The sequence below is a fragment of the Barbatula barbatula genome (genome assembly GCF_947034865.1).
Source record: "Barbatula barbatula genome assembly, chromosome: 8".
Lineage (NCBI taxonomy): Eukaryota > Metazoa > Chordata > Actinopteri > Cypriniformes > Nemacheilidae > Barbatula > Barbatula barbatula.
This window is the reverse complement of record NC_136771.1, coordinates 3,995,063-4,020,293: the sequence shown is the minus strand read 5'-3', so window position 1 is coordinate 4,020,293 and position 25,231 is coordinate 3,995,063. Positions and strand designations below refer to the sequence as shown.

At 39.4% G+C, this 25,231-nt stretch overlaps 2 protein-coding genes across 5 annotated transcripts in view; one reads left to right on the top strand and one right to left on the bottom strand.

Moving 5' to 3' along the window:
• tsc2 (TSC complex subunit 2) overlaps positions 1-16,353 on the top strand; it is a 32,061-nt gene extending 15,708 nt beyond the window's left edge. For 2 of the 4 annotated variants that reach the window (XM_079462592.1, XM_079462590.1), the window contains 16 exons: positions 2,321-2,482; positions 3,018-3,170; positions 3,280-3,392; positions 3,475-3,729; positions 5,576-5,776; positions 6,567-6,635; positions 7,329-7,471; positions 8,463-8,995; positions 10,906-10,984; positions 11,987-12,073; positions 12,149-12,335; positions 12,650-12,789; positions 13,080-13,158; positions 13,233-13,324; positions 15,244-15,342; positions 15,469-16,353. In XM_079462592.1, the coding sequence (XP_079318718.1) occupies positions 2,321-2,482; positions 3,018-3,170; positions 3,280-3,392; positions 3,475-3,729; positions 5,576-5,776; positions 6,567-6,635; positions 7,329-7,471; positions 8,463-8,995; positions 10,906-10,984; positions 11,987-12,073; positions 12,149-12,335; positions 12,650-12,789; positions 13,080-13,158; positions 13,233-13,324; positions 15,244-15,342; positions 15,469-15,639 (2,563 nt within the window). In that variant the 3' untranslated portion in view covers positions 15,640-16,353. The remainder of the gene's footprint in view (positions 1-2,320; positions 2,483-3,017; positions 3,171-3,279; positions 3,393-3,474; positions 3,730-5,575; positions 5,777-6,566; positions 6,636-7,328; positions 7,472-8,462; positions 8,996-10,905; positions 10,985-11,986; positions 12,074-12,148; positions 12,336-12,649; positions 12,790-13,079; positions 13,159-13,232; positions 13,325-15,243; positions 15,343-15,468) is intronic. The other 2 variants (XM_079462593.1, XM_079462591.1) reach the window with 1 other exon arrangement.
• Positions 16,354-16,838: 485 nt separating this feature from the next.
• pkd1a (polycystic kidney disease 1a) overlaps positions 16,839-25,231 on the bottom strand; it is a 55,266-nt gene continuing 46,873 nt past the window's right edge. Inside the window, exons 41-48 of the mRNA XM_079462661.1 lie at positions 24,682-24,812; positions 24,031-24,151; positions 23,487-23,612; positions 21,896-22,070; positions 21,501-21,788; positions 21,109-21,243; positions 20,260-20,580; positions 16,839-20,125 (exon numbers count right to left, since the gene is read on the bottom strand). Of these exons, the coding sequence (XP_079318787.1) occupies positions 18,977-20,125; positions 20,260-20,580; positions 21,109-21,243; positions 21,501-21,788; positions 21,896-22,070; positions 23,487-23,612; positions 24,031-24,151; positions 24,682-24,812 (2,446 nt within the window). The 3' untranslated portion in view covers positions 16,839-18,976. The remainder of the gene's footprint in view (positions 20,126-20,259; positions 20,581-21,108; positions 21,244-21,500; positions 21,789-21,895; positions 22,071-23,486; positions 23,613-24,030; positions 24,152-24,681; positions 24,813-25,231) is intronic.

The window sequence follows — 25,231 nt, the reverse complement described above, 5'->3', positions numbered from 1 at the left end:
TCTCTCTGTCTCTCTGTCTCTCTCTGTCTCTCTGTCTCTCTCTGTCTCTCTGTCTCTCTCTGTCTCTCTCTGTCTCTCTCTGTCTCTCTGTCTCTCTCTGTCTCTCTGTCTCTCTCTGTCTCTCTGTCTCTCTCTCTCTCTCTGTCTCTCTCTGTCTCTCTGTCTCTCTGTCTCTCTGTCTCTCTGTCTCTCTGTCTCTCTGTCTCTCTGTCTCTCTGTCTCTCTGTCTCTCTGTCTCTCTGTCTCTCTGTCTCTCTGTCTCTCTGTCTCTCTCTCTCTCTGTCTTAAATCATGTCCTGACTCCTAATGCTTTTATTTCAGTTTTGTACCCTGGTGTTTGTCATGACTGCCCATTCTGCCTGGAGAGAGAAAGTGCTTTTCATGCATTAATTCATTGTTTTAGACTTGAGCCTTTGTTTACTGTGTTACAGAATTTATTTCTGTGTTTTGGTGAGACTTTTTCTGCAAATAGTTTATTTGTGGGTATAGGTATGTTGAGAGAAAACGTTTTAAATCTTAACTTTTGAACTGTCTGTTAGGTCAAGATAAAATGTCTGTTTACAGTACTAGGATGCAAAAGAATTGAGCGAGACATGAGGAGTTGGTTTTTATTTATTCAGTAAAATCTAGAACGATCTTCTTTCTTTTTACTTGATTTGGTGCTATGGGGTGCCTTGTGTATGGTTATTGAATTTTTTTACCAATTTTTTTATTCATCCTTTGTTTTATCTTGTTATTCTCACTCACTCTCTCTCTCTTGCTCGCTCCATCTTTCCATCTATATATTTTCTTGTCCGTGTGTCTCTCTCTGTCTTACATCGTGTCCTGATTCCTAACCATAACACCACGACATCGATTTCTTTTTTCTTGTTCTTGAGTTTTGTCTTCGGCAGCCACATCGGTGATGCACGCTGATCTGCTCTGAACCCAATTATGAGCCATAGAATAATATTCATCTTGGTCAACACCAGAGATAATGTGCATAAGGACAAATCTGGTAGCATTTCTGCAGTCAGACTCTCAGTTTAGTTTAGTTCTGGTGCTGTGGGTCTGTTAGTCAGTCGTTCTTGATTCTCAGGGTCAGCCAGTCGATGTAAAAGCTCGATGAACACTCTTCGTCATCTGCAGCGGTGTGTGTTAACGCAAAGGTGTGAGGGTGTGTACTGTTAGTGTACGGAGATAATGCAAGCCTGCTTGATTTCCCCCGGGATGCGGTTGCCATGGTTACGGGGGGGGCAGAATGCTGATGAGTGTCTTAGATAAATGCCATCACCTAGATCATCAGATGCACTTCACATGGGTGCTGTGTGTGCGTGTACTCGGGTGAAAAAGTGATACCAGGTGAACTTTTCTAGGGAGTTTTGTCTCGGTGTGAGTCATGCATCCAAATTGTTCTTTAATGAACCGTTCTCTCTGTCTCTTCTGCTCAAGGTTTCTCAGCTTTTTCCATAGATCTTTACCAGGTCCCAGTTGTGTGTCACTGTTTAAGAGAAGCAGAGAAAACGTAAAAAATGATAGGATAAATAGAATAAAAATAAAGAAAAGTTCCAGTGCAATATATCACAGAAAACAATTTTAGACTCATCCCGAAGTCTTGGTTACAATAATGCCTTAACATTAAATCTTGCTTGTCCTTTTTGGTGGTGGAGCTCATTTTTGACAAAAGTGTTTTCTGTTTTTAAACCATACGCAACACTGACACCGTTTTCTTTCATTTCTAGTTTTGCTTTATTTGTTAGAAAACTGAGGGATGCGTCTAATCAGTTTTTTTTCTGTGGCATTCAACAAATTGTCACAAATGCTGTTGTGCTGAACTCATTCATATAAACTGAAGTCTGTATTGAATTGTAATGTATTAAACGTATGTTTTTAACTGCATGTTTTTGTTGGAATTGAATTTTTTCATTTATAATTCACTGCCTCGCGTAACATCACACACACACTCTTACCGGTGACCCGAAGTTGTGTCTTGATCAGTCGTGACTCAACAAAGCGGCCAATCGCCTCCTCTCTCCTTACTGTTTTATTTCTGACCCATTGTGACGGGCTCAAGCGACGAGACATTTTCTCCTGCCTTTTGTTTTCATGCGGCGCTGGTGAAATCTCAACACTATTTCCTCTGATTGCCTGCCATATTCATCACAGGCGGCTTTGTTTGTCACGAGACACCTGACAAGGACACATCGTCGGAGTCCTAATAAAAGCAAATATACAGATCGGACCTGGTTGTGAATCCGACTTCTGGGTTTGGGGTGATGGCCAGATGACGTATGATTGACCTTTAACCCCGATGCTTGTGTGTGATCTCTGACCCCTCAAGGATGCAGACGTCCAGTACCACCTGTAGCCTGGGCTCAGCTGATGAGAATGCCGTGATGCAAGCGGACGACGCATTGAAGACCGTTCATCTGGAGCTGACGGAGACATGCCTGGACATGATGGCTCGATACGTCTTCTCGAACTTCTCCGCCTTGCCCAAGAGGTCTGGCTGAGTAGAAAATAAATATATTATTCATTACTGTTCTAGGAAGTTAAAGTGATAGTTCACCCAAAAATGAAAATTCGGTCATCATTTACTCGCCCTCTTGTCATTTCAAAGCTTTATGATTTTCTTTCTTCCGTACAACACAAAAGAAGATATTTTATAGAAGCACTGGCCCCCATTCACTTCTGTTGTTTGCACACAAAACCAATGCAAGTGAACGGGGCCGGATAACAACATTCTTCAAAATATCTTCTTTTGTGTTCTGCGGAAGAAAGAAAGAAACTGATCGTGTAATTTTGAACATGACTTAAATATACAAATGAATAGGATTTTTCAACGACAGTCCTTGTTTGGTTAAGCTGGTTGTTTTGGAAAGCGTTGCATCTTCAGCGTGAGAACATTACAAGAGAGAAAACCTTATCAGAGATATATGTGTTTTTTCCAAAAACAGTGTCTGTCTCTCTTGTACTGTGGTTGTGTATTACAGGAAATAAGAAATAGATAAGTAATCACATTCTTTTATCCTTCTCAGGTCTCCCATCGCAGAGTTTCTATTATCCGGTGGACCCAGTATGACCTGGCTGGTTGGGAATAAATTGGTCACCATAACAACCAGCGGCGGGTCTCGAACACAAGCCCTGCTGGGTTTGGACATGACGGAGCGACCCGGAGGAGAAATGACAAGGTTTACAACAAAAACAGCTGTTTTTTTGTCACTGTTTTGTCCGTTTATGTTGTTAGCAAACAATACAATAAATAGCAAATGCAACAATAAATGCGGCTGCCCCCTACAGGTCAGACCCCTCACTGCACACCCGCCAGACGAAAGAAGCTCCCGCTAAACTAGAGTCCCAGTCCGGCCAGCAGATCAAAACAACCACTCGAACCCGAGTCCGCTCCATATCAGGCATGACAACAACAAACGCATGCTTCACAACCATATTCAACAACATGCATACGGTGTTCAATCTGTTATGTTCTTCCTCTAGGAGGTCACGCTCTACGGGCCGGCCCAGCTCAGAGTCTCAGTCCACTGGTGGCATCTCCTGAAGGAGAGTACAGCGGCCCGCTGCCTCTGCCTGGCACCCCGCTGGAGGTCCTTGGTTCCCAGAGGGGAGGAGAAGACCACCCTCTACCCTCCACGTCACATTCTTCCTCTCCCCTCAAAGACAAGTCCAGCTTGGCAGAGTTTGTGCCCATGTTGACACAGGGTTGGGCCGAGATCTTCATCCGCAGACCCTCAGGTATTCGTGTGTAGAATGTATCATTTTGCGTGACCTTTTACAATAAAATGTCCAAATGTTGCCCTGCATCAACGCTGTACCTCTGTGACCTCTGCAACTTCCGCTCCGGCCATAATTATCACCCGCACACGCTCGATTATGACACATTACTGCGTGGCACAGTAATTAAATCGTATTAACTTAATTTCAAGGGCATTTTAGTGGCACACGTGCCCGCAGGGTCTGCGCTGCCATTCTGGACGTTCGGAAATCGTTTGACTCACACCAGCCGTGCCCAAAGGCCTCATTTTCGTCAGCTTTTCATGTAATCGTGTTTTTCTCTATCTGGCTCTAAATGATGAACCGCTCGGGAGCATTTCACCGCATTTCTCACATTAATTGCGACGTGTCCTTGGATGTTTTCGAAATTATATTTCAGGCAATTTCAGAGGTCCATTTTTTGGAGCTTCCTCTGTGTTCTCATCTGCATGTTTTTTGGATCTTTGTTGGTTCATTATGGTGAAACATCGCTCGGCTATGTCAGCAGAAAACTGAACGATTTCTATTTGGGTTTTTATCACATTTATGCAGAACAACAAGGAGCTCTCTCCCTCTTTTTCTACTCTCTCTCTGTCTCTTTTTGTGCTTTATTTGCATTACACAAACTGTTCATTTCAGGAGCTAAAATCTGTGCATACAATATCAACTGGTATCATTTATTTTATACAAATGTTATTTGTGTTTTGTGTATATTTATTGATTTAGCTCAAGAATATGAAATAGAGATACTTGTACATTACATGAGAAATTGTGCAAGAAAATCTCAAATAAGTTGTTGTGTTTTTTTTGCTGTAAATGTACACAGTTCTAAAAATGTTATTTATAAAACTGAAATGAAAGATTTTCTTTTCACATGGCCATTTCACATGAAGCATCGTGTTCCTCGCTCTATAGACGGTTTTAAAGTGTCAACATAATCCAACATTACTTCATGGGCTGCATTCCTGTACACATTCACAAATATTAGAGTGCCTGTAGATTATTTCCAAAACCAAGCAAAAGAAACCGAGAAGAACGTTGGTTGGTTAAACATGTCTCTCCAATATTTGGAATTTAGACTGTGATACCAACTTTACCACTCGATGTCAATGTACCATGTCATTCTTTAAATGCGACCAATCTACAGGACCCATTCAGTTGTTTATTTAATATAAATGAACATGCATCCAACAAAACGTTTATTTAATACAATCATTATACAATAAAAGAATAATACAAATGAATATGAACATAAATGAAATCAAATATAAATAGTTATATTATTAAACACTAGCCAAGCACATACCGGAATAACTGAAGTCCCGGCACGTGTCCGATGAAACGGTCTGTATTACTCGTGGAATTACTTGTTTTTCGCATCACTCGCACAAATACGAAAAAAACATGATGGGAAGTGTCTTTGTGAATCTGGAGGTGTCAAATTGTACGTTTTGCTCTTCGCGCAACATTTTTTACTTTTACATTTTTAAAGTTTTGATTTTCTGCGAATGTTTGATGTTCATGGCATAGTCATATAATCCACATCGCGTTTTTTGCGTTGCCCGGCATGAATCCGTGTCTATTCGCATCTTTTCATGGACTTTGTACCTAATAATCTACTTACGCAAATATTTAAATGAGTGTACTTATATATTTAAATTGGTCATTATGAAAGAGATCAATATTTTCAAGGTCACATGTATTTATTTTTGTTAGAACTATTTAGCTGATTTATTATAATTAATAATACTGTTCGCAAACTGAGATTTGAATCAAAATGCCATTTTCTGTATTCACTGGATGTGTGCGCGTGTTCATCTATCCTCAGGTAACACCAGCTGGCTGATGTGTTTGGAGAATCCCCCGAGCCCCTTCTCCTCCGAGTTGGGTAACCTTCCCCTGCAGGAGCTGTCTAGCGTGCTGATGGCCATGGACGGGGTGAAAGAACCCCAAAAGGATGCCCCTGTTGCCCCCCCTGAAGTGCCTCCGCCCCAGAGCAAACCCTGCCTCATTCAGCGCTCCAATACAGGTTAAAACGTGCATCGTGTCCATCTGTATATCTGCTCACCTGTCTAACGTATGCCTGTATCTGTGAGGAGAGACAGACACACAGTCCCTTATAAACACACAATACTCCACTTAATCTAAGTGGTTAGAGCTTGGCACTAGCAACGCAAAGGTCATGGGTTCGATCTTATTGCACATAGTCTTAGAATTGTATAGTACAATGCAATGTAAGCCGCTTTGGATAAAAGCGTCAGCCAAATGCGTAAATGTATCCAAAGCAACAAACAAGGGTGCAACATTTTGCCAACTTGACGTGGTCAACCATCCTCACGTTTAGTGTTTACAATTGGATTTAGCACACACTCCACTGTGCAGAAGAAAACTGTAAAATTACATAAATGACAGTTTTATTTTACAGATTTTTCAAGTATTTATAGCTAATTTCCATGCAGGCTGTAAATAACATTGAAAACATACATTTTAATTTGACGTGAATGTTATTTTACGTTATGTTAAAGGTTCCGGAATATTACAGTTGTTAATGTTTTTTACCGTGTAAACATCAGGCAGCTTATAGTGCATGGTATGCAGTGAACAGTACACAAGCATTGCTTTTTTCGATTTTGTGGTGGGAAGTGACATCACAAGTGTTTTTTTGTTCGACATCTTCTTTTAGCCTTTCATCTTTGAATTGTTACATTTTATTTGACTTTCGTATCATTTCCCATTGTGCATTGTCGTCTCGGTCCATTCTGATGGGTTGCCATGTGTTGGTTTATGTTTGTGTTTGTGTGCCGGGTGTTTTACCGCAGTGGGCGCTCTTTGCTCGCTCTGCCTCTCCGATACGCCTGGCAGGTTACACAGGAGTATTTCCTGGGCAGGTAGATATATTACCCATGTGTGTATGTGTCCTCGAGAGCATACACACAGGCTTTGTGCCGTTTTAGAGTGATTCTTTAGCTTCCTGTTTGTATTAACACCTGACAGACCAACTAATCGAGAATATGGATGTCCAATCACTTTACGGATGCGATGTGATTTCTGATTCGTTACGCTTTGCTTTGAGTTTGACGTGAAAGGCATATTTACTATATATAAAAAATATGTGATGCACCTTTCATTTAAAACATTTCTTTCCATTGTAAAACGCTAATACATCTGATACAATTTCATGGTTATCCCTTTAGGTAAATTAATATATTCAAGCTGTTTGACATTTTAAATCTTATTTAGAAAAGATCAAATACTTGAATATTGAGATGTATGTGCTGAAAGCAAAAGTACCATTTTAATGTGTGACTTTTATCAACCTTTTAACATATTCAAGTTCTTAAAGCTAACATTTGGATTTCGTGTTGATCTTTTAAGAGCTGCATGTTTTAAAGCCTTTCAGTGTCAAATGAAACGCGATCAGCTTCTGCGTGTTTGTGATCAAAGCGTCCTGTAGTTTTGATCTTCGGTTGTCTGTGCATGTATTAGAAGACGATTCAGAGAGTGTTAAGACTAATTCCTCAGTTCAGATACAGTTTATCGTGTATGGATCTTGTTTAACATTGATATGTCACGTCCAACAGACTCAGAGGTTTTGGAAGAAAGAGGGCGGAGCAAAGCGGCGATCTCAGCGTCGAACTCTCAAGAGGTGCAGGAGTTTGAGGCCATGCCGTCTGAGCCGATCTTCATCGGTACTGAAAAGACGTCAGCCAGCAGGCTCAGCCGGGTGAGTGAACACCCAAAATAACAGCTTTAAGTGAGATGTGAACTTAAAGCCTGTGGCATACTTCTGCTTTACTGAAGCATACTGCTTTTTCAACATGGGTATTGACGCATTGTGACATTTTGCAATACCTCTCCGGGCCTGCAGGGTCAGGTTTTCTTCTACTACCTTGAATCGATGCTCCAGATACCTGGTGGTTAAACTAATTACCGCAATAAATTGGAATGCGCATTCGCGACTTGCGCATACTTTGTGCGCGAGGCCGTTAGTACTATTCTGATGACCTTGTACGCTGTCCCTCGTGTAAAAAGGGGAACTATACTTCAGCCTTAAGAGTTATGGTCAAGCTGTCACGCTAATGTAAATGGTTTACTTGCATAGTGTTTTTCTGCACCACTAGTGGCATTCAATGGAACTTAATAATAAAGTTTCTAAACTTTTTATGAAAATCAGTGGCATATTAAGCTTAAAAGCATTGTAACATTCAGAAAATTACCTTTAAAATCACCTTTTACTATCTAGTTTGTAGCAATCGAACATACTCTCTGTAGACATCTCATTGATGTATGTTTATATGACAATTAAAAACAAAGGTTTCGCTTCGTGACGAAAACGTTGATAAAATCCACACTCGTACGAATCTCCCAAATTAAAAAAAATGCTGTATTACGCATGCCAGGCCAGTAGATGGCGATGTAACTTTGTAAAGAAACACTAACGTGACTTGTGTCGAAATGTGTTGAAAGTAGTTGGTAGTTCGTAAAGAGACAATAACGGTAGATGTTTTTCAAATCCCATTATTTTCTGTGTAAACTACAAAAATTTGAACACTTTGAATTTGCACATTTCCCAAAGATCATTAAAACCATCATAACTAAACCATTAATTTATTCATAAATGACTTCAATTTTAGCATTGGCCAGAACCACCGTCTAAAAACGGAATTTCAAGGTTTTTTGCGTCTGTTTAACCCAATGTCTTTTCTCTCTTCAAGTCCTCTTCAACATCCAGTCAGGAGGATGAGAAGTCCACCCTTGAGGAAGTGAGCGAGGGTGGTATCCCCATCGATCAACCACCTTTGACCCTCTCCACCCCTGGAGCCCAAGACTCCGACCTCACCTTCTCTCATACCACAACCCTCAATAAATCCAGCTCCTCACCAGAGCTCCAGACGCTTCCCGAAGCCTTCACCAAAGCTACGGTCCTGAGCGCTGCGGCCGGAGATGCTCTCTGCACCAAAGCCCACGCTCCTGCTGAAAGAGATGTCCCGGGAGAAGCCGTTTGGCACGTAGACAGTGTCGGATCCAGCACCAGTGTGTCCGTCTCGTCTTCATCCACGTCCAGAATGAAACTAGAGTTTCCCACGTCCCAGCCGGGACCGGTGTCTCCCACTGGACACAGACCCCGCGGACACACCATTTCTGTCTCTGCGCCGTCATCCCGAAGGGAGAGAAAAATGGACAGAGACTCGTACAACAATCGCGGAGGTCCAACCAATGCCGAGAAGAGCTCGGGACTCAGTCCAAGGTAAGACGTCCCCGCCTAAAACATGTGTAATGATAACTGATAGTGGATTTATCCTCCCTTCAAATCATAAAACAACTGTCGTTTCTGCAAACCAGAGCAAGCGGTCTTTTTTCAAAGCAAAGCATTACTCTGAATAATGATAGGGCAGGAGGATTCCGTTTTTCTCTATTACTGTCATCATCTGTTCGCTGTAGATGCTAAATCATCCCGCCGTCGGTTCGCTTATTTGAGTTTCAAATTGTTACATTGAATTAGAATTACCGCTAAACGACCTTCATCCATCTTCTTGGTTTTCACAAAGCACCTGCGGGATCGTGAGTTTGTAAGGCTTGTGCACTATTTATAGCCTCATCCATCACGAGAAATTTCTCCAGTATCTGCCTTGTTACGTGTGATTCAGTAATGCCTGTCATCTTTGTTCTCAAAGGAGACAGCAGACACATTGAATTGTAGAATGTTCCAACATTAGCCCTGTCTGTTTGGATAAAGCCACAATTATCTTACCGATCCTCTCAACTTGAAAAAAACACTTCAGGAGGCAGAAAGAAGGCATAGAAGAAGCTTCTTTTGTGAAATTCACGTTCGGTTTTGAGTTCAAAACGACCCTGAAAGTAAAGTCTAAAAAGCATCTTGTATTGTGTGCTATATTATTTGAGTATTGAATCTTCTTCACCGCCGTACTTTCGAATCAATTTCAGAATTCATGTGTTTCTATTTGTTGTACAGCGTTAGGACTTGTCGTGCCAGGTCAGATGTCGGGAGAAATGAGCCGGAGAAGTTATGTGTAGTGGGATTTGATCTAATGCATCCTTAAAATGCTATTAGATATTTTACCAGTTTTTCGTAGCTTACAAAGTGTAAATCAAATAACAAAATATAAATCAATTTGGTTTTATTTATGTAAATATGCAAGATTATGGAGACGACAATGACTGAAGTTACTACATCATCGGTACATGTTTACTATGTACTATAGGTACTTTGTTTGAAGCTTATTACGTATTTCGAGTATCGCCATTATTTCCAAGTTTCCCAGCTGTTATACGACTTCATGTCCAATTTCTGAGCAGAAAATTGTATACAAACGTGAAAATTATGTGAAATTCGCATCATTTTACCAACCAGCCAGTTTGTTCAAGCACACATGCTATTAAAAAAAACAACATTTGGAATTAATGCTGCCTTTACATGCTATTAAATATTTCCTACTTCCCACTTTAAGAAGTTGTTGTTACAAGTCTATATTGTAGCTTTCCGATGATTCTGGAATTTCAAAAACATAAAATATCAATCTACAAAATACCAGTCACTACAGCAGTTAACTTGGAGATCATTTTGATACCCAAGTTTCCAAGTTTACCTGAGAGGCCGTTCATGTAGTTTAAGCGTAATATTAGCATGTGAAGGCAGCATAATTCCAGCCGTTTTTTCACACACGCATGCTTTTTATTCATTTTTCATATATAACACGAACACAAAATGACTTTTATTGTCCCCGTCATCTATAATCGTAAATATGTGCCCTCCAAACACCTACACAAAGAGCGTTAAGATGTATCAAGTCCTGCTGCTATCATAGATCAAGTCCTATCTATTCTTAGCAAGAAAACATGATTCATCTGGACAGAGAAAATGGTTTAATACGATCTCTAGAGAACAGCTGGACATTCACCTGCTCTCACCGCAGCACTTTGATGGAGTTTTCCACTCCAAACTCCTTCACCTTTAACGCTCTCATTGTTACAGTGATGTGATGTAAGTGCTTTAGGAATTATGAACGCTACGCTATGTGGGTGCTGCAGCCTGAATGGTAAAGGTGATAGATGAAGTGCGCATTTCTTGTCGTGAAGGTTTAGTAGATGAGTGTTATACAGTGAGCTAACCCGCCCGCCTTCACTTCCTGTCTGCAGCTTTGTCTTCCTGCAGCTCTATCACTCACCGTTCTTTGGAAATGAGGCCAACAAGCCCCTCCTGCTACCAAAATCTCAGGTGAGATGACCGAATCTCTGTGATGGGTTTTTAATGGGGTGAATATATTTAACACCCGCCGAGTCTGTTTTTGTACCCCAAATTCAAGGGACTTTTTTGTGTTCTACATGGATATAATTTCTTTAATAGTACTTTATTTGTTTATTTATTTGTTAAATGAGACGTTTCATATTTTGATAATGAAAATGTAAGGTACAAATATGCATAATTTTACAATAAATAAGAAATCACATTTACATAAAATTCACCATATATATTGTATAGTTTAAATGTCTGGCGTAGTTTATTATTACATTTTTATGTATTTGTTCATTTTGTATTTTTATGATGAAATATAATTTTTCTCTTTCATTTCACTAAAGAGAACTTGGCGGAAAATGTTGCCCATTTTGGGAGAAAGTACAAATGTATAATATATATCTAAAGCCGCAGATAAAAAGCTGTGTATGTATAGGTGTGTGTTCTGGTCAAATGGTCGTTTTTGTTATATTCTGTGAACTACAAAAAGTATTTCTCCCAAACGTCAAATAAAAATATTGTTTCTATTTGTATTTATTTGCAGAAAATGAAAACTAGAGAAACATGTGACAATAACAGGAAAGATGCCCTGTATTTTTTAAGATGTGAAATACTACAAAGAAAACAAGTTCATACTGACTTTTCGCAATAGCCATAATGTAAATGTATTTAGGAAAAGTAAAAAAAAAATTATGTGAAAGGCTTTTATCAGTTGTCATGCGTCTTGTCATGCTGTCATTCACATTGCTGTTGGATGACTTAGTCACTCCTGAGATTTGATTTAGTTGAAATTCAACATACACTGGACTGGATTGGCCACAATACATCTAGTGTTGATGATTTTAAATGAAAATGTGGAATGTTCTTTTCATTTTGTTCATAGCTCTGTATATCCTTTTCCTCTAAAAGAGTCACTTGATCCCTTTCTATTTACCATTTTATTAGTTTTTATAGCCTAATTGATCTCATCTCTTGTGTACACAGCTTATAGATCGTGCTGTTAAAGTCTTGGATCAGATGCCTCCGTATGACACTCACAAGATCGGTGTGGTGTTTGTGGGAGCTGGTCAGGTAAAGTCGCGTTACTCTTTCCAGAAATACGCATCCGTGTAGAATCTCTTCTTAATACTAGGCGTTTATAAGCAGGCCAATAATGAGGTGTCCATCCTGTCCAACGAGTACGGATCAAACCGGTACGCACAGTTCCTCACGGGCCTGGGCAAACTCATCCACCTGAAGGACTGTGATCCAGACCAGATCTTCCTGGGTGGACTCGATCAATACGGAGACGACGGCGAGTTCACTTACTGCTGGCACGATGACATCATGCAGGGTGAGTGGGCGTGTACGGAAAGAACTAGGCCTGGTTGCATAAAGCACCTCAAGTATGACACTTAAGATTTTCTCCTATTGTCTTTGGACAAGGGAAATCACCCCTCAAGTAAAACTTTACATTATAATATATAAATAGTATATTTACGGGCACACTTAAGGGAAAATAACACTTAAGGTGCTTTATCTCTTACATATTAACTCAATTATTCTTTGTACATTTCAGTCTTTGTACAATTATTCTTTGTACATTTAGAAAGGTTCCTGGTGGTCTGCGGATGATTGAAGTGAATGACTAATGCGCTTTTTCTGCAGCTATTTTCCACATAGCCACCCTCATGCCCAACCGAGAGAGCGACAAGGGCTGCTGCAATAAGAAACGCCACATCGGCAACGACTTTGTCGTCGTGGTTTACAATGACTCGGGCGAAGAATATAAACTGGGTACCATTAAGGTGAGGGAATGAACATTTACTTTTCATTTCATTCAAGTGTGTCCTTTAAAATGACAATTCTCCCCAAAATGAAACTAGTCGTTCTTTCCTCGACCTTCGAGTTTTTCAAACCCGCATTACTTTTGTTCTTCCATCAAACAGTAAGGATAATGGCTCGAATGTTGTGAAGAATATTCTGTATTTCCATCAAGATTTGTTTGATGCATCACAAGCAACATAAGTTTTTTCGTGTACCGTCCCTTTAAATGTGACATCGTGTAACTGTTTGTGGTTTTTTTTTATTCATTTAGGGTCAGTTCAACTTTGTTGAAGTCGTGATAAAGCCTTTAGACTATGAGAGTAACCTGGTCACGCTGCAGTGCCGCAAAGGTGAATATAAACTCCTACAATGACAAAATGTTTGTTTTCATAGTGGTTCTGTAACTTTGTCTATCGTTTCTCAGATCTGGAGGGTTTGGTTGACATCAGTGTGGCAAAGATCGTGTCCGACCGGAATCTTCCTCTGCTTGTGAGACAAATGGCTCTGCATGCAAATGTGAGTTCACTTAAATTTCATCTGTCTCTATTTTTAAATTGATTTACCGGAATTGATGCTCATGTGACGTTAGAGAGAACTAGATTTTTGCCACTGGATTGAGGATCTTTATAATTCACGTCCAATGGAAAATTGCACCCATTTTTCATCAACTAGGCAAAAGTCACGACTCCTGTCATTTTGAAAGGTACTTGTAGTATTTGAGATGTCATTTATAACACAAGGAAAAGTTATGCAAGCTTAACATCTAGAATTTGAAACAATCAGTTATTCAAAAAATATTAAAATGATCTTTAAAAATAATAATGATGGACATTAGCGGTCTGTCAATATTTTGAACGAGCTTCTTTATCATTTTAAGTTTTCATGGTGACTAGTTTCATTTTAAGCAATTTTGTAATGTGCTTTTGTCATTTTGTTTTTGATTATTATAATTATTTTTTATTGTAATTATTACATTTTACTACTGAAAAAAGATTTTTTACTGTAATATCATATTTAATGATATGCATTTTTTGGTTTAATTGATTTTACTTTATTTATTTTTTTGTATTCATTTATCTTCTTTCATTAAATGAAGTGCTCTAACATATTTCAGCTAAGGCAACATTTCTAATTCTCTTGTAGTTTACGTTTAAAAAAAATAATATTTAGGCCTATATTTTATTCATTTTTTTGAATGAAAAGTTTAGAACCTTCTGAAACCTTATATGTGACCCTGGATCACAAAACCAGTCTTAAGTAGCACAGGAACATTTTAGTAAAAGCCAAAAATACATTGTGTGGGTCAAAATTATAGATTTTTCTTTTATGCCAAAAATCATTAGGATATTAAGTAAAGATCATGTTCCATAAAGATATTTTGTACATTTTCAACCCAAAATATATAATAACTTTATTTTTGTGAGTGGATGGCCTGCTACAGTGCCTCGGATTATCAACTTCAAAGGCGATTTTCTCAATATTTGGATTTTTTTGCACCCTTTACTTCCAGAGTTTTACACTCTTGTATCTCCACCGGATATTGTCCCAACCTAACAACCCATACATCAAAAAAAAGATTAACTATTCAGCTTTCAGTTGATGTAAAAACTTCAATTTATAAAAATTTACCCTTAAGACTGGTTTTGTTGTCCAGCATTTTTTGGTTTAATTGATTTTACTTTATTTATTTTTTTGTGTCCCTTCGTGATTTTTCTTTTTTGTCATCATTATTATTATTATTATAATAAGTCACCCTTTATGTTTGTCACTGGGTTTTATCAATATCTAACCAATAAAAGGTATTAAAAGTGCTTGTCATCTTTGGCGACACAGTATTTAATCATTTATCAAGTACAGTGTTTTTTTATTTCCATAAGAACAATCCGGACATCCAAGCTTCCAAAAAGAACAGCGACGATATTTGATCAGTTTTAGTGTATGGTTATAACCCTGCTTTTCCCACTTTGTCGCATTCGACCCCTAGCAAGAGTGATGCTTGACTTGACAGACACTCACGACATTGTGAAAAAAAAGACCACTTTTTCCAACTCACAGAGTCTGTTGAGCATAAAAACTATTTTTGTCTTTAAAGAAAGAAGCTCAGAACTCTTCCCACCCACTGTGATAAGTAGAGAGTTTGCAATACAGCTTTTTATGACTCAACACGCCTCTGAGAGCCTACAAATCACCTCAAACTACTGACATTGTCTCCAATTAACACCGCATGACACAAAATGGCTGCCATGTTGGAGGAGAAGAAATGAGTAACCATTCTGTCAAGTCACGTATTTTGGGGTGGATAATAAACCTGTTGTTGTTAAGAAAACAACTTTAAGAAGCCTTTAAACCAGGTTTTCCCTAACAGGGGTTTTATGTATACATTTGTAATTACTTTCCTGAGATGCAACTGTCATGTGTATTCTTGTTTTGGATAGATGGCGTCGCTGGTGCACCAGTGCAGGGCGAACCCATCTGACGCCTACGCTTCAAAATGGCTGGCGAGACTAAGACACATCAAAAGAATCCGAACCCGGGTAAACGGGAAACATCCCATATCCTCCTCGAGAGCATCTCGACCTTTTCTCTGAAAATCGGCAGAAGAATAGCCGTTAGCGTTCAGAGATCTTTTTTTTTACCCACCTTTCTCTTTCCATCCGTAGGCCCAAGAGGAAATTCAGTCCCGTCCCACTCCGGGGATCTCCCTCACACAGAGCCACGCCCCCATGCAGAATAAACCCGCCCACCAGCCATCGGGTCCGCCCACAAACCAGGACGCCGGTCAGAGGAAGAGGCTGATGTCCACGGTCGATGACTTTACAGACTTTGTTTAGACGGAGAGCTTTGATGTTTTTAACAGAGGCTTTGCTTTCATCTGCTGACTTCCCTTCAGCGCTGGTGTTAATAAAATATGATCACTTGAAAAGTTTTAGGATCTTTCTGTAGCACCTCCTGTTGTAACGGGAGGTGATTCATTCAGCCTCACTCACTTCTGAAAGTGCTTTGTGTTGTAAAGAACGATGTAGAATTTCTCTTGACGGTGAATTTGAAGTCACACGCTGTTCAGATGGCAAAGCCAACTTTAGCATTAAAGTTAAACTGCACACTTGCACACACGATTTACATGCTTGTGTTCATCAAACACATCTCGCCCGAGGGAAAATTCACAATCTGATCGTTCTTTCTCTGACTATGTTCAAGGTAAATGTCTGCTTTTAACCGTCCATAGAACTGTGCCAAACGGACCCAACACACACCCATAGTAAAGCTTTAGTAGTCTGCTGAAAGAAAAGCTTTATGAATCAAGGTTCTGCTAAAAATCATCAAGGAAACTGATACTGTGACTGACATAAAGGCTTATATTTAGATTTTTGTTGATTGTTTTTGTTTGGTGTGTGTACGATGATGTTGACGCTAATGGCTCTCTAACAAAGCAAGTTTGCAGAAACAAACGCTTCAACATAAAAATGTGTGTGTGTGTGTGTGTGTGTGTGTGTGTTTGCATGCGTGAGCTTTGCTACCAAATAAAACACTAAAATGCAGAACCAAAAAAAACATGTTTGGAGTTTCTTTGCTTGATTTTCTACTGTTAATAATATATTTTCATATATTTACTCTTATTAAGGATAAATGTGGGACAAAATCCTTACATGTGATGTTAAAAACAGCGAATCTTGCCGTTAGTCACCCTTTGCATTTGTCAATGGGTTTTGCAAATATCTAACCAATAAAACATATATTTCCCGTTTCCTGACCAACAGCGAATTTGGATAATCGAGATTTCTGAAGGACAGTGACGATTATTCAAATGCTATTCAACCTTAGAAAAATATTATTCATGAGGTCATGAACAACTACTATCATGATGCATTTAGTACTTTTTCATTTTTAAAATAAGTGCCCAATCTTGTTAAACCAATTTTCCCTTTTTTACTAAAATGTACATTTACTAAAAGGTCAAATCAATTACATTTTGACAAAATGACAATGCTAAAACTTGTCCATTTGTGAACTCAAACCACAGACCCAAACTCTCAGCTGTCAGACTCTTTATTTGACTTTGTCAAGTGCAAAAGCGACAAAGCGAAGTGCTACAATGATACAAATACTGAAACACAACTGTAATCATTACGTTACCTTTAACATTTCATACAACAGCAAATATGAAGGCTTAACATTCTGGCATGCAAGTTGGTCTTGACACTTGTGAGAACTATAGTTCTGCTATTGTACAGTCTAGCAAAGACCTATCAAAAGCCATTATATTTAAAAAATGACTGCTTGTGCTTGTGTGTAGATCTACTGTGCTGAAAGAAATCTGCATAACCTTCAAACATTTTTCTTTGGCCAGTGGTGAGAAAACATGCAGCAAAGCGTTTTTGGTCGAACAAGCTAACAAACACATGTTTGTTGAAAACAAGACATTTCTGGTCAGTGCGGTTAAGGCAAATGAGATAAAAAAAGGCAATCGATCTTTAATACAATATTTACATCAGGGCACACCAATATGTACAGATACACATGACCTTTGAAAACTTCATGAGAAATGGCCCGAATAAAGACATCATTGTAGTGGACGTGACCTTCAACGCAATCCAGCTCTGCTTTCCCTTTTAGTGGATACTTTGAGTGCATACCATCCAATCACAATACATGTACTGAATTAAACAAAAAACATTTCGTACAAAAAAGAATCTTGTTTCTTTAGGGTCCCTGAGCATCATCATAGTAAACATAGTTCTAGATACATTTTCGTACTTGACAAGCAACAAAAACAAAATAATATCCTGACGCAGCTTGTGTATAATACTCGAAAAGAAACTAATTCTGAAAAGCTGTTTATGAAAATCATTACATACTAGTTAAATACGGCAGAAATAAAGTGCTACGTACAAAAAACATCTCTTGAATAGCAAGCTTTGACAAATGTACAGGGAGAATAATGCTGTTGTAGCCATCTCTTATCTTCATACCAAGCTTATTTTATTACTAAACATTTTCCATTTTCAGTAACACATTCAAACTCAATTGCTCTGAGGCGAGAAACAAACGTTCATATACGTTAATACAAAGTGCTTTTTAAATAAGATTTCAAACAATGTAGAAAGCAAAACAAAACAAACTTCAGCATTTCTTAAACTATGTTGCATTGATCAGCTATTACTAGTAATGATAATAATAGTATTAATGCTTTATGGAAGCTTTTTCCTTTCTCTAATAAGAGCACGCAGAGAATTCTGGGATAGCTTAAGGGCCTTACCTTCATTGTACTTTCAGCTCTCAAGTTTCCTTTTAACTTTTATCTTCAACTAAACTTTCACTGAAAAAATCCAACCTCCATGCTTCATACTGAGTATTCCTTCTACTTTTTGTATCTTCCATCACGTGCCCTCTGGTGTATTGGTATAGAAGATATATTTGATATCCTGAGGCTAGTGTTAGTGTAGATGTACGAGTATGAGTGGAGAAATACATTTCTATATTCAGTAACATGCCCTTATATTAAGAAGCATGAATTTTGTGCCTATATTTAGTGGCACATAATTGCATCAAAAATACATACCTGTAAGTCTCTATAGGTGTTTTTACGTGTGTAGTATTGTCAAGATGAGCCTTTCTGAATAAACTGTGCTTATTTTTTATCAAATGGGCAACACGTGTACCCATAACCTTAAGATTCCACAAAAAAACAAAAATTTAACACGATTCATTAAACATAACTTCTACGACAAAAACCATCAAGCCAACCTGCGTCAACAGGCAATCTACTTTAGTCTCTCTTTCAAGAGTTTCTGTTGCTATGACAGCACAAGGTGTGCTCCTGTCGGCTGTAACCCGATTGACCTCCAGGGTCAAAGGGCTAGACTGAGGTCACTGCGAGAGGGAAGGACAACTTTCATCAAAACTTGAGGATCGCAAAGACGGTGGTGACCTGCACCTTGTTTCCATGACAGCTTTGCCGATTGAACCAATTACTAGTTTAAAGCTTCTGCTTGTGCCCTTCATAGGTCCTGGTTCCAAAACCTGCTGTCACCAGGACCTCATTTCAATCCTTCATTAAACCCATAACCTACATATAAGCTTTAACACCTCTTTAGTCCCACAGCCTTACATCACAATTCCCAAATCCGTTTTCATCTGTCATCACTTGCGACTTCGAACCTTGGGTTCTCATGGCTTGTGGTGTCCTGAGAAAGGTCTGTCTGTGTTAGGGTGCACCTTGTTTTTGAGAGGGGGAGGTTTGTGCTTTCGTTTCCGAGTGGGATTGGTAGTAGTGTGCGCAGGGTGCCGGAATACGCTGGAGGGAAGGTTCTCGACATTGCTGGGGGGCACCCACTCGTGGGAGCGAGGGATGGGTACTGGGGTGGTAATAGCAGAAAAAGAAGCAGTTGAGGGAGTGGATGTCGGACTGGGAACGGGAGTCGGGGACAGGGAGGCGGCAGGTTTGCTGGCACAGCCAACAACCTCAGAGTCCTTCTGAACATTCGGATCAACCCTGGAAGTTGAGGTTACCTTGCGAGAAGCTTTTTCAGCCTTGGGTGGATTGGTACTTTCTTCTTGCGGACTCACTTTGAGAGGGTCAGAATCCACCTTGTGAGAGTGTCTTTGCAGGGGCGGCTCATTACTGTGGCTTTCTTGTACCTTCTGGTGACTCTTTTCAGTCTTGTGTGGACTTGGGTCTACCTGGTTATGATCTTGTGATTTTTGTGAGAACTTGTCAGATTTTTTAGATTTTCTGTCTTTCTTGTGAAGTTTCTGTCTCTCTTCTGACTTGGCCGCACTTGCTTGAGTTCTCAGGGGACTTTTGCTTCTCTCTACCACTAGTGTACCTCTCTCAGCACCCTTGTGTCTCCTGCCATGTCTTGTCTGTCCTGCAGAATCCAGACTTCTGTGGCGACGTCCCCCTTTGCTCTGTTGCCTGCTCTTCCTCAGCATCCTCTCCAGGCGACACTCTGTGTGACACAGTTCCTCTGTGGCATGGGTGACCCGGTCCAGCTGAAGAAGCATGGCATCAAAAGTTGGGAGGATCCTGCGAAGTGTTGCCTCCATCTCTGCTCTCTCTTTCCAGCCTTGGCCTCCGACCACAACTCCGGGGCCTAGTGAGGTGAGGCCGAGTCCTAGACCCGGAGCTTCAGCCAGAGTGCACGGGCTGCTGGATGTGGGGAACCAAGATGCTTCAGATTCTCCGTCAACACTATCAGGGGTCGGCGGAGCCTCTGGGTTGTCCAGAGGAGGAAGACACAAGGACTTGCAATCGCTAGTTGAAGAGGATCGGGAGGGGGGGAGTTCCATACCTTCGAATCGTACCTTGTGCCGGAACTGCAAGGGAATAAATAGATGTGAAGAATAAAGACCAAACCAGACAAACTGGCAACATTGAAAACATCTGAGCTGGAATTTTCAATTATCATATCAGAAACAAGGAAGCAAACCAGATCACGCAAATCACACACCTCTTTGGCACGGCTGAGCCCCATCCACATTTTGAGGCGTCGCAGAAACAACTCAACCATCTCGTAGTCCTGCAGGTCGACAGCAGGACGGTACATTTCGGCCCTCGCCCGATGGTAGTTTCTTAGCAATGCTGAGATCAAAAACCACAGCAATACGAGACGAACAAGGGTGAAACTGAAGTAAAAGATGAAACAGGACGCAGAGCAGGGGGAGGAGCTGCTGTCCGGTCGCCATGACAACAGTCCACGACCACCAGAGCCTAGTAACATCAGGCAAGTGGAGCTAACCGTTCCATAGCCCTCGATGACTGAGTGGAAAAGCTAGAATTGAGAAAGTTTGATTATTGATTTAGGCATGACAAGTGCTTATAACATTTTGTGACCTTTTTGTACAGAGTTGAGAGATTTGGAGGGAATTGAAAATTAATTTGGGAGATGGTTTTACAGATATAAATAAGCTAAGAATATTGATCAGAAAAGGCATCGTTATAGTTAATAATTCACCCTTGAAGCACACGGATGCGTACGGGAGATAATTTAACAGCCTCTCACTTCAGATTTACAAAGCGTCAATAATTTTGTGCACATTTAATCGTTTTTGACTTTGCAACATCAAAAGACTAGAACTGTAAGCAGTAAGCCACTTAATGTTAAATTTAAGTCAAGAAATCTTCAAGTCGAACCACAACCACAAATATGTACACTTGAAACTCCATGATTTTATAGACATTTTGTTTTCGCAAAATCTGACGACGAGTCCCCATCAGCATAATAAACAAGCAGAGAGAATACCAAACGTGCCTGTGTAGCGTGTTTAAATCATTGCAGTTTGTGTCTGTGTGTCCTTACCAAGTGTCCAGTGTGCGAGTATGCCAACAGGAACACGAGTAGAGTGACGGCGACCGTCAGAAGCTCCCAGAAAGATCTCCTCAAGGTTCTTCCAAAAACCCCCCACTCTCTCATGAAGCGCAGCTGATGCGATGCCTAAAGAGACAGAAATGAGATGCCATCAATTTCTTTAATTTCTTTCTGAGGGGATTGGATTTCTCCAATGTTATATATTAGCGGAGACTCTTGAGCTGTTATTTTACAAAGTTTTTGTGTGAGTTGAGATTAAACGGTCACTCTGATGTGGAAGGTACACGCTAACCAGAATAAGTTGCAAAATGGACTTCATGCTGACAATCAAAAGCCAGAAGCACTGATGTTTGCCGAAAATATGTAGGTGGCGCGGTGCTCACCTTTAGCACCAAAAGGAAGAGAAGTGTCGCGCCGAGCTGGGTCATAACCTGACTCTGTTGGGCCAGAGGAAAGAAGTCGGTGAAGGCGTCCTGTTGGCGTAGAAAGGACACCCACTGGCGTTCGGCGAGCACAGAGCGGCTCAGGTGCAGCGAGGCAACGCATATCGCCAACACCAGACTGCACATGCTCGCCATGTTCCACAAACGCAGGAAGTAGCCGCGCCCCTGCCTCCAAGCGGCCACGCCCTCACGCACGGCAAAATAGCCGATAAACGCCAGCAGGAGGAGCTGGGAGTGAAAAAGAATGCTTTGTTAATTGCTGCGATTGGTTGGTTTACCTTAACGAAATGTGATGAGAAAGGATGATTAGAGGACTGTGATTGGATGGCGTTTACCGTGAGAAACAGAGGCAAGTCCAGGCCGCGACTCAGCGTGTGAAGCCTACATGTTTTCAGATCAAGACTCAGCACGGCTCGTTCAGACACGGGAAACTCCAGCAGGAAAGAGAAGACTGCCAGCAGATCTGTGTTGATGTTGTAGAGGGAGAACTCCACGAACAGAGCTGTCGTCCTAAACATATTCATATAATATAACTTAATATATTACCACATTACCAGTACATGCACAATATAACCAATAATGTAATAACAAAATAGTAAAAGTAACATAAAATATTGAAAATCTTATAAATGCAGTAATTCATTTTGTGATTACAATTGTGTGATTAAATTGTGTAAAATGTGATTCGAATTATAATCACGTATTGATTTTAAAAAAAAATTCGGATTCAGAATTTTTTAACTCAAACACGAATATTGCGTAAATTCATATATTTAGAAATGTTTACAATTTATAATTGTAATAACTATTTATTTAAAAATAAAAATATGAAAAGACTAATATACTGTATATATATTAATTACACGGCTCGTTGGAATACTTGATTCTGATTGGCCAGTCACGACATTTGCAAGTTCGTTATTCCCAGATAACAACCTCTCGGAACTAATAACACATGGTAACCCAGATGCAGCAAATCATTTTGACAGGTTTTATTTACAAATTAAATGCGAATATATCTTTTAATAATATAAATGAGATTATATTTACAAATGATTAAACCAAATTGCCTGTTCATGACATCTGAATATTGTTTCTTAAAACCAAAAGTTTTAAGCTTTTCCTCGTTCTAAGCTTTAAGCGTTTCCTCTGCATTCGGTAAAAATCAGCTAATAAAATATTTCATTATTATGTTATCGCGAAAATGTCACAATTTATTGATTTTCTCTATTAAAAAAAATATTATTTATGTGATTCTGAAACAAATTATAATAACAATTTTGTTTTTTATCAATTGTAAATTATGTATTTTTTTACTTTTAAATTTAGATAAGGGAGGAATTTTTGTGTATATTCATATGTTTAGAGGTTTCTTACAATTTATGATTGTAATGAATATAATGTAAATAAATTTGTTAATCTGATATTTTTAAATGTTTTACAAATTGAAAACACTGTACTATAATACAACTTTGAAATAATATAACTACCAACATAAAGCAAGGAATTACAAAATATTAACAACAATATCTGCACAGGTTTATAAAAAAAATATGAATGTAAATACATTTTTGTGGTTTTCTCCAATACAAATGATAATGATTCTGTGATTAAACTGTGTAAAATGTGATTCTGAAACAAACATTTTTAATGATAATTTTCTATTTCACAAACTCAATTTAAATAAGAAAAGTGAATTCATGACTGAAATGTATATAATATTTTAAAAAACTTATAGCTAATTTATTTGTTTATTAGTTAATTAATAAAAGCTAAAAATTCTCAAATGATTAAAAAGTTACTCAAACTATTATTAAAATCATATTAGTTCATATGTAATTTGGATAATCAATTTTAAACCCGTTTATTATTATAACCCAATTCTCTCTTCTTTCTCTTCACTTATGGAAGTGTGTGTATACTCACATCGGGTCGAGCCAGCGGTGTGTGTTGAGTTGTTTCATCAGAGCTTCTGAGATCTGCATGTTTCTGCTGAGATCCTGCACGAATCCAGCGCTGCTGTACACCGACACCTGTCCCCAGTGCCACACACTACACAAACACACACACGCGTGAGAATCTCACTGACCTGAGGTCAGTGATAAACAAAGACAGGTGCACTGACACGGAGAGATGATCCAACATCAGCCAGGATCATGACATATCAACGAGATTAATACAGACAGGTCAGGAACCGATTCAGGACCGAGACGGCTTAAGATCTCCAGCGTGTTGACCTTTGAGTTGATGTATTCGATCTACCATAAGGACAAATGCGGTGTTTGGTAATAGTTTTAGAGGTGAAGTAATCCGATAATAATCAGGTGGAAACAATTGACCTTCTCCGAGGTGAAATCTGTTGTGGCTTTTTGTAACCTTCCTCTTGTAACTCTGAAATCTTTTTGCTAATGTTAAAAGCATTTAGTCTTGCCGAGGGGAACGTTTGACGTAGTTTGTTTTGTGATCTTACCCGCTACTCTGAGCTGTACTCATACTCCAGTTCTGCACCAATCCTGATGCCGACTCCTTCCACCCTGCCGGGACACACCCAAACCATGACATAGGAGGGAAATATCTGCTGATGGGGCATTCTGGAAGACATCGAGAGACGGGGGGGGGTCAAAGGTCACCATATCATGTTTTTTCAATATACAGTGCCCACCACTTACAGTGTTACCCTTGGTAAATAAGAGCAAAGTCTTTTTATCCTTTATTCCAAAAGTCTACAATATTCCAACATTTCAAATATTCCAAGTAAAACAATTTGAAGTGGGGGAATATAACATTATAATAATTTCTTCTCTGATACACCCTGGTCACAATTATTATCACCCTTCTTATGTTTTACTGGAGATGTTGAAAATCAGCTTGAAGCCGGATGTGTGTCTATATTGTCTCAATGAGTGGACAAAGACTCTTCAAAGAGCACAGATGGAAATCAGTTGAATTTTGGGGTCAGAAATAATTGAATAAAAATGAAGTAACCTCCACCACCACAAGTTGTTTGGGACACTGTTCATGAAACAAATCTTGCAAAAACAATACTGGAACTTCAACCAGGACTGGGCTCTATGGCCATATGAAATGAAAAGAATTTTTTTTTGGCTTGCATCTCTCTTACCTTCTTGACTTCTCAGCTGTCGAAGACGGGGCTTTCCTAGCAACACACTGCCCGTTCTCTCCATCAGAAGCGGCCCATCCAGTAACCGTGGTAACAAGGAGTCTGAGAGCCACGCCCACACATTCTCACGTCTGCAGATAAGAGACATTTATTCATTTTGGCAGACGCTTTTATCCAAAGCGAGACCCAAAAGGTTAGACAGGTGTGTATGCTATCACGCTGAAACATAGTATTTTAACTGTCACAAACACACACAGTCTCGATGCATTCTGTCTTGTTGAATAAATCAACACATACATACTAACACATCTAAATCAACATCTGTCAGCGTGCATCACATCGAGAACAAGAGACAGAAAGATGCAAGGAAGAAAAGAGCAATAGAAAGGAAAAATAAATCAAGTATGAATTAAACAACAAGGAAGAGGAGAATGTACGAATAAAAAACACATTAATAATGAAAGAAAAAAGAAATAGAGATGTAAGAAAATAATGATACAAGGAAAGTAAATAGAAAAGAGGGGAGAATTATTGAAAAACAGGTAAAGAA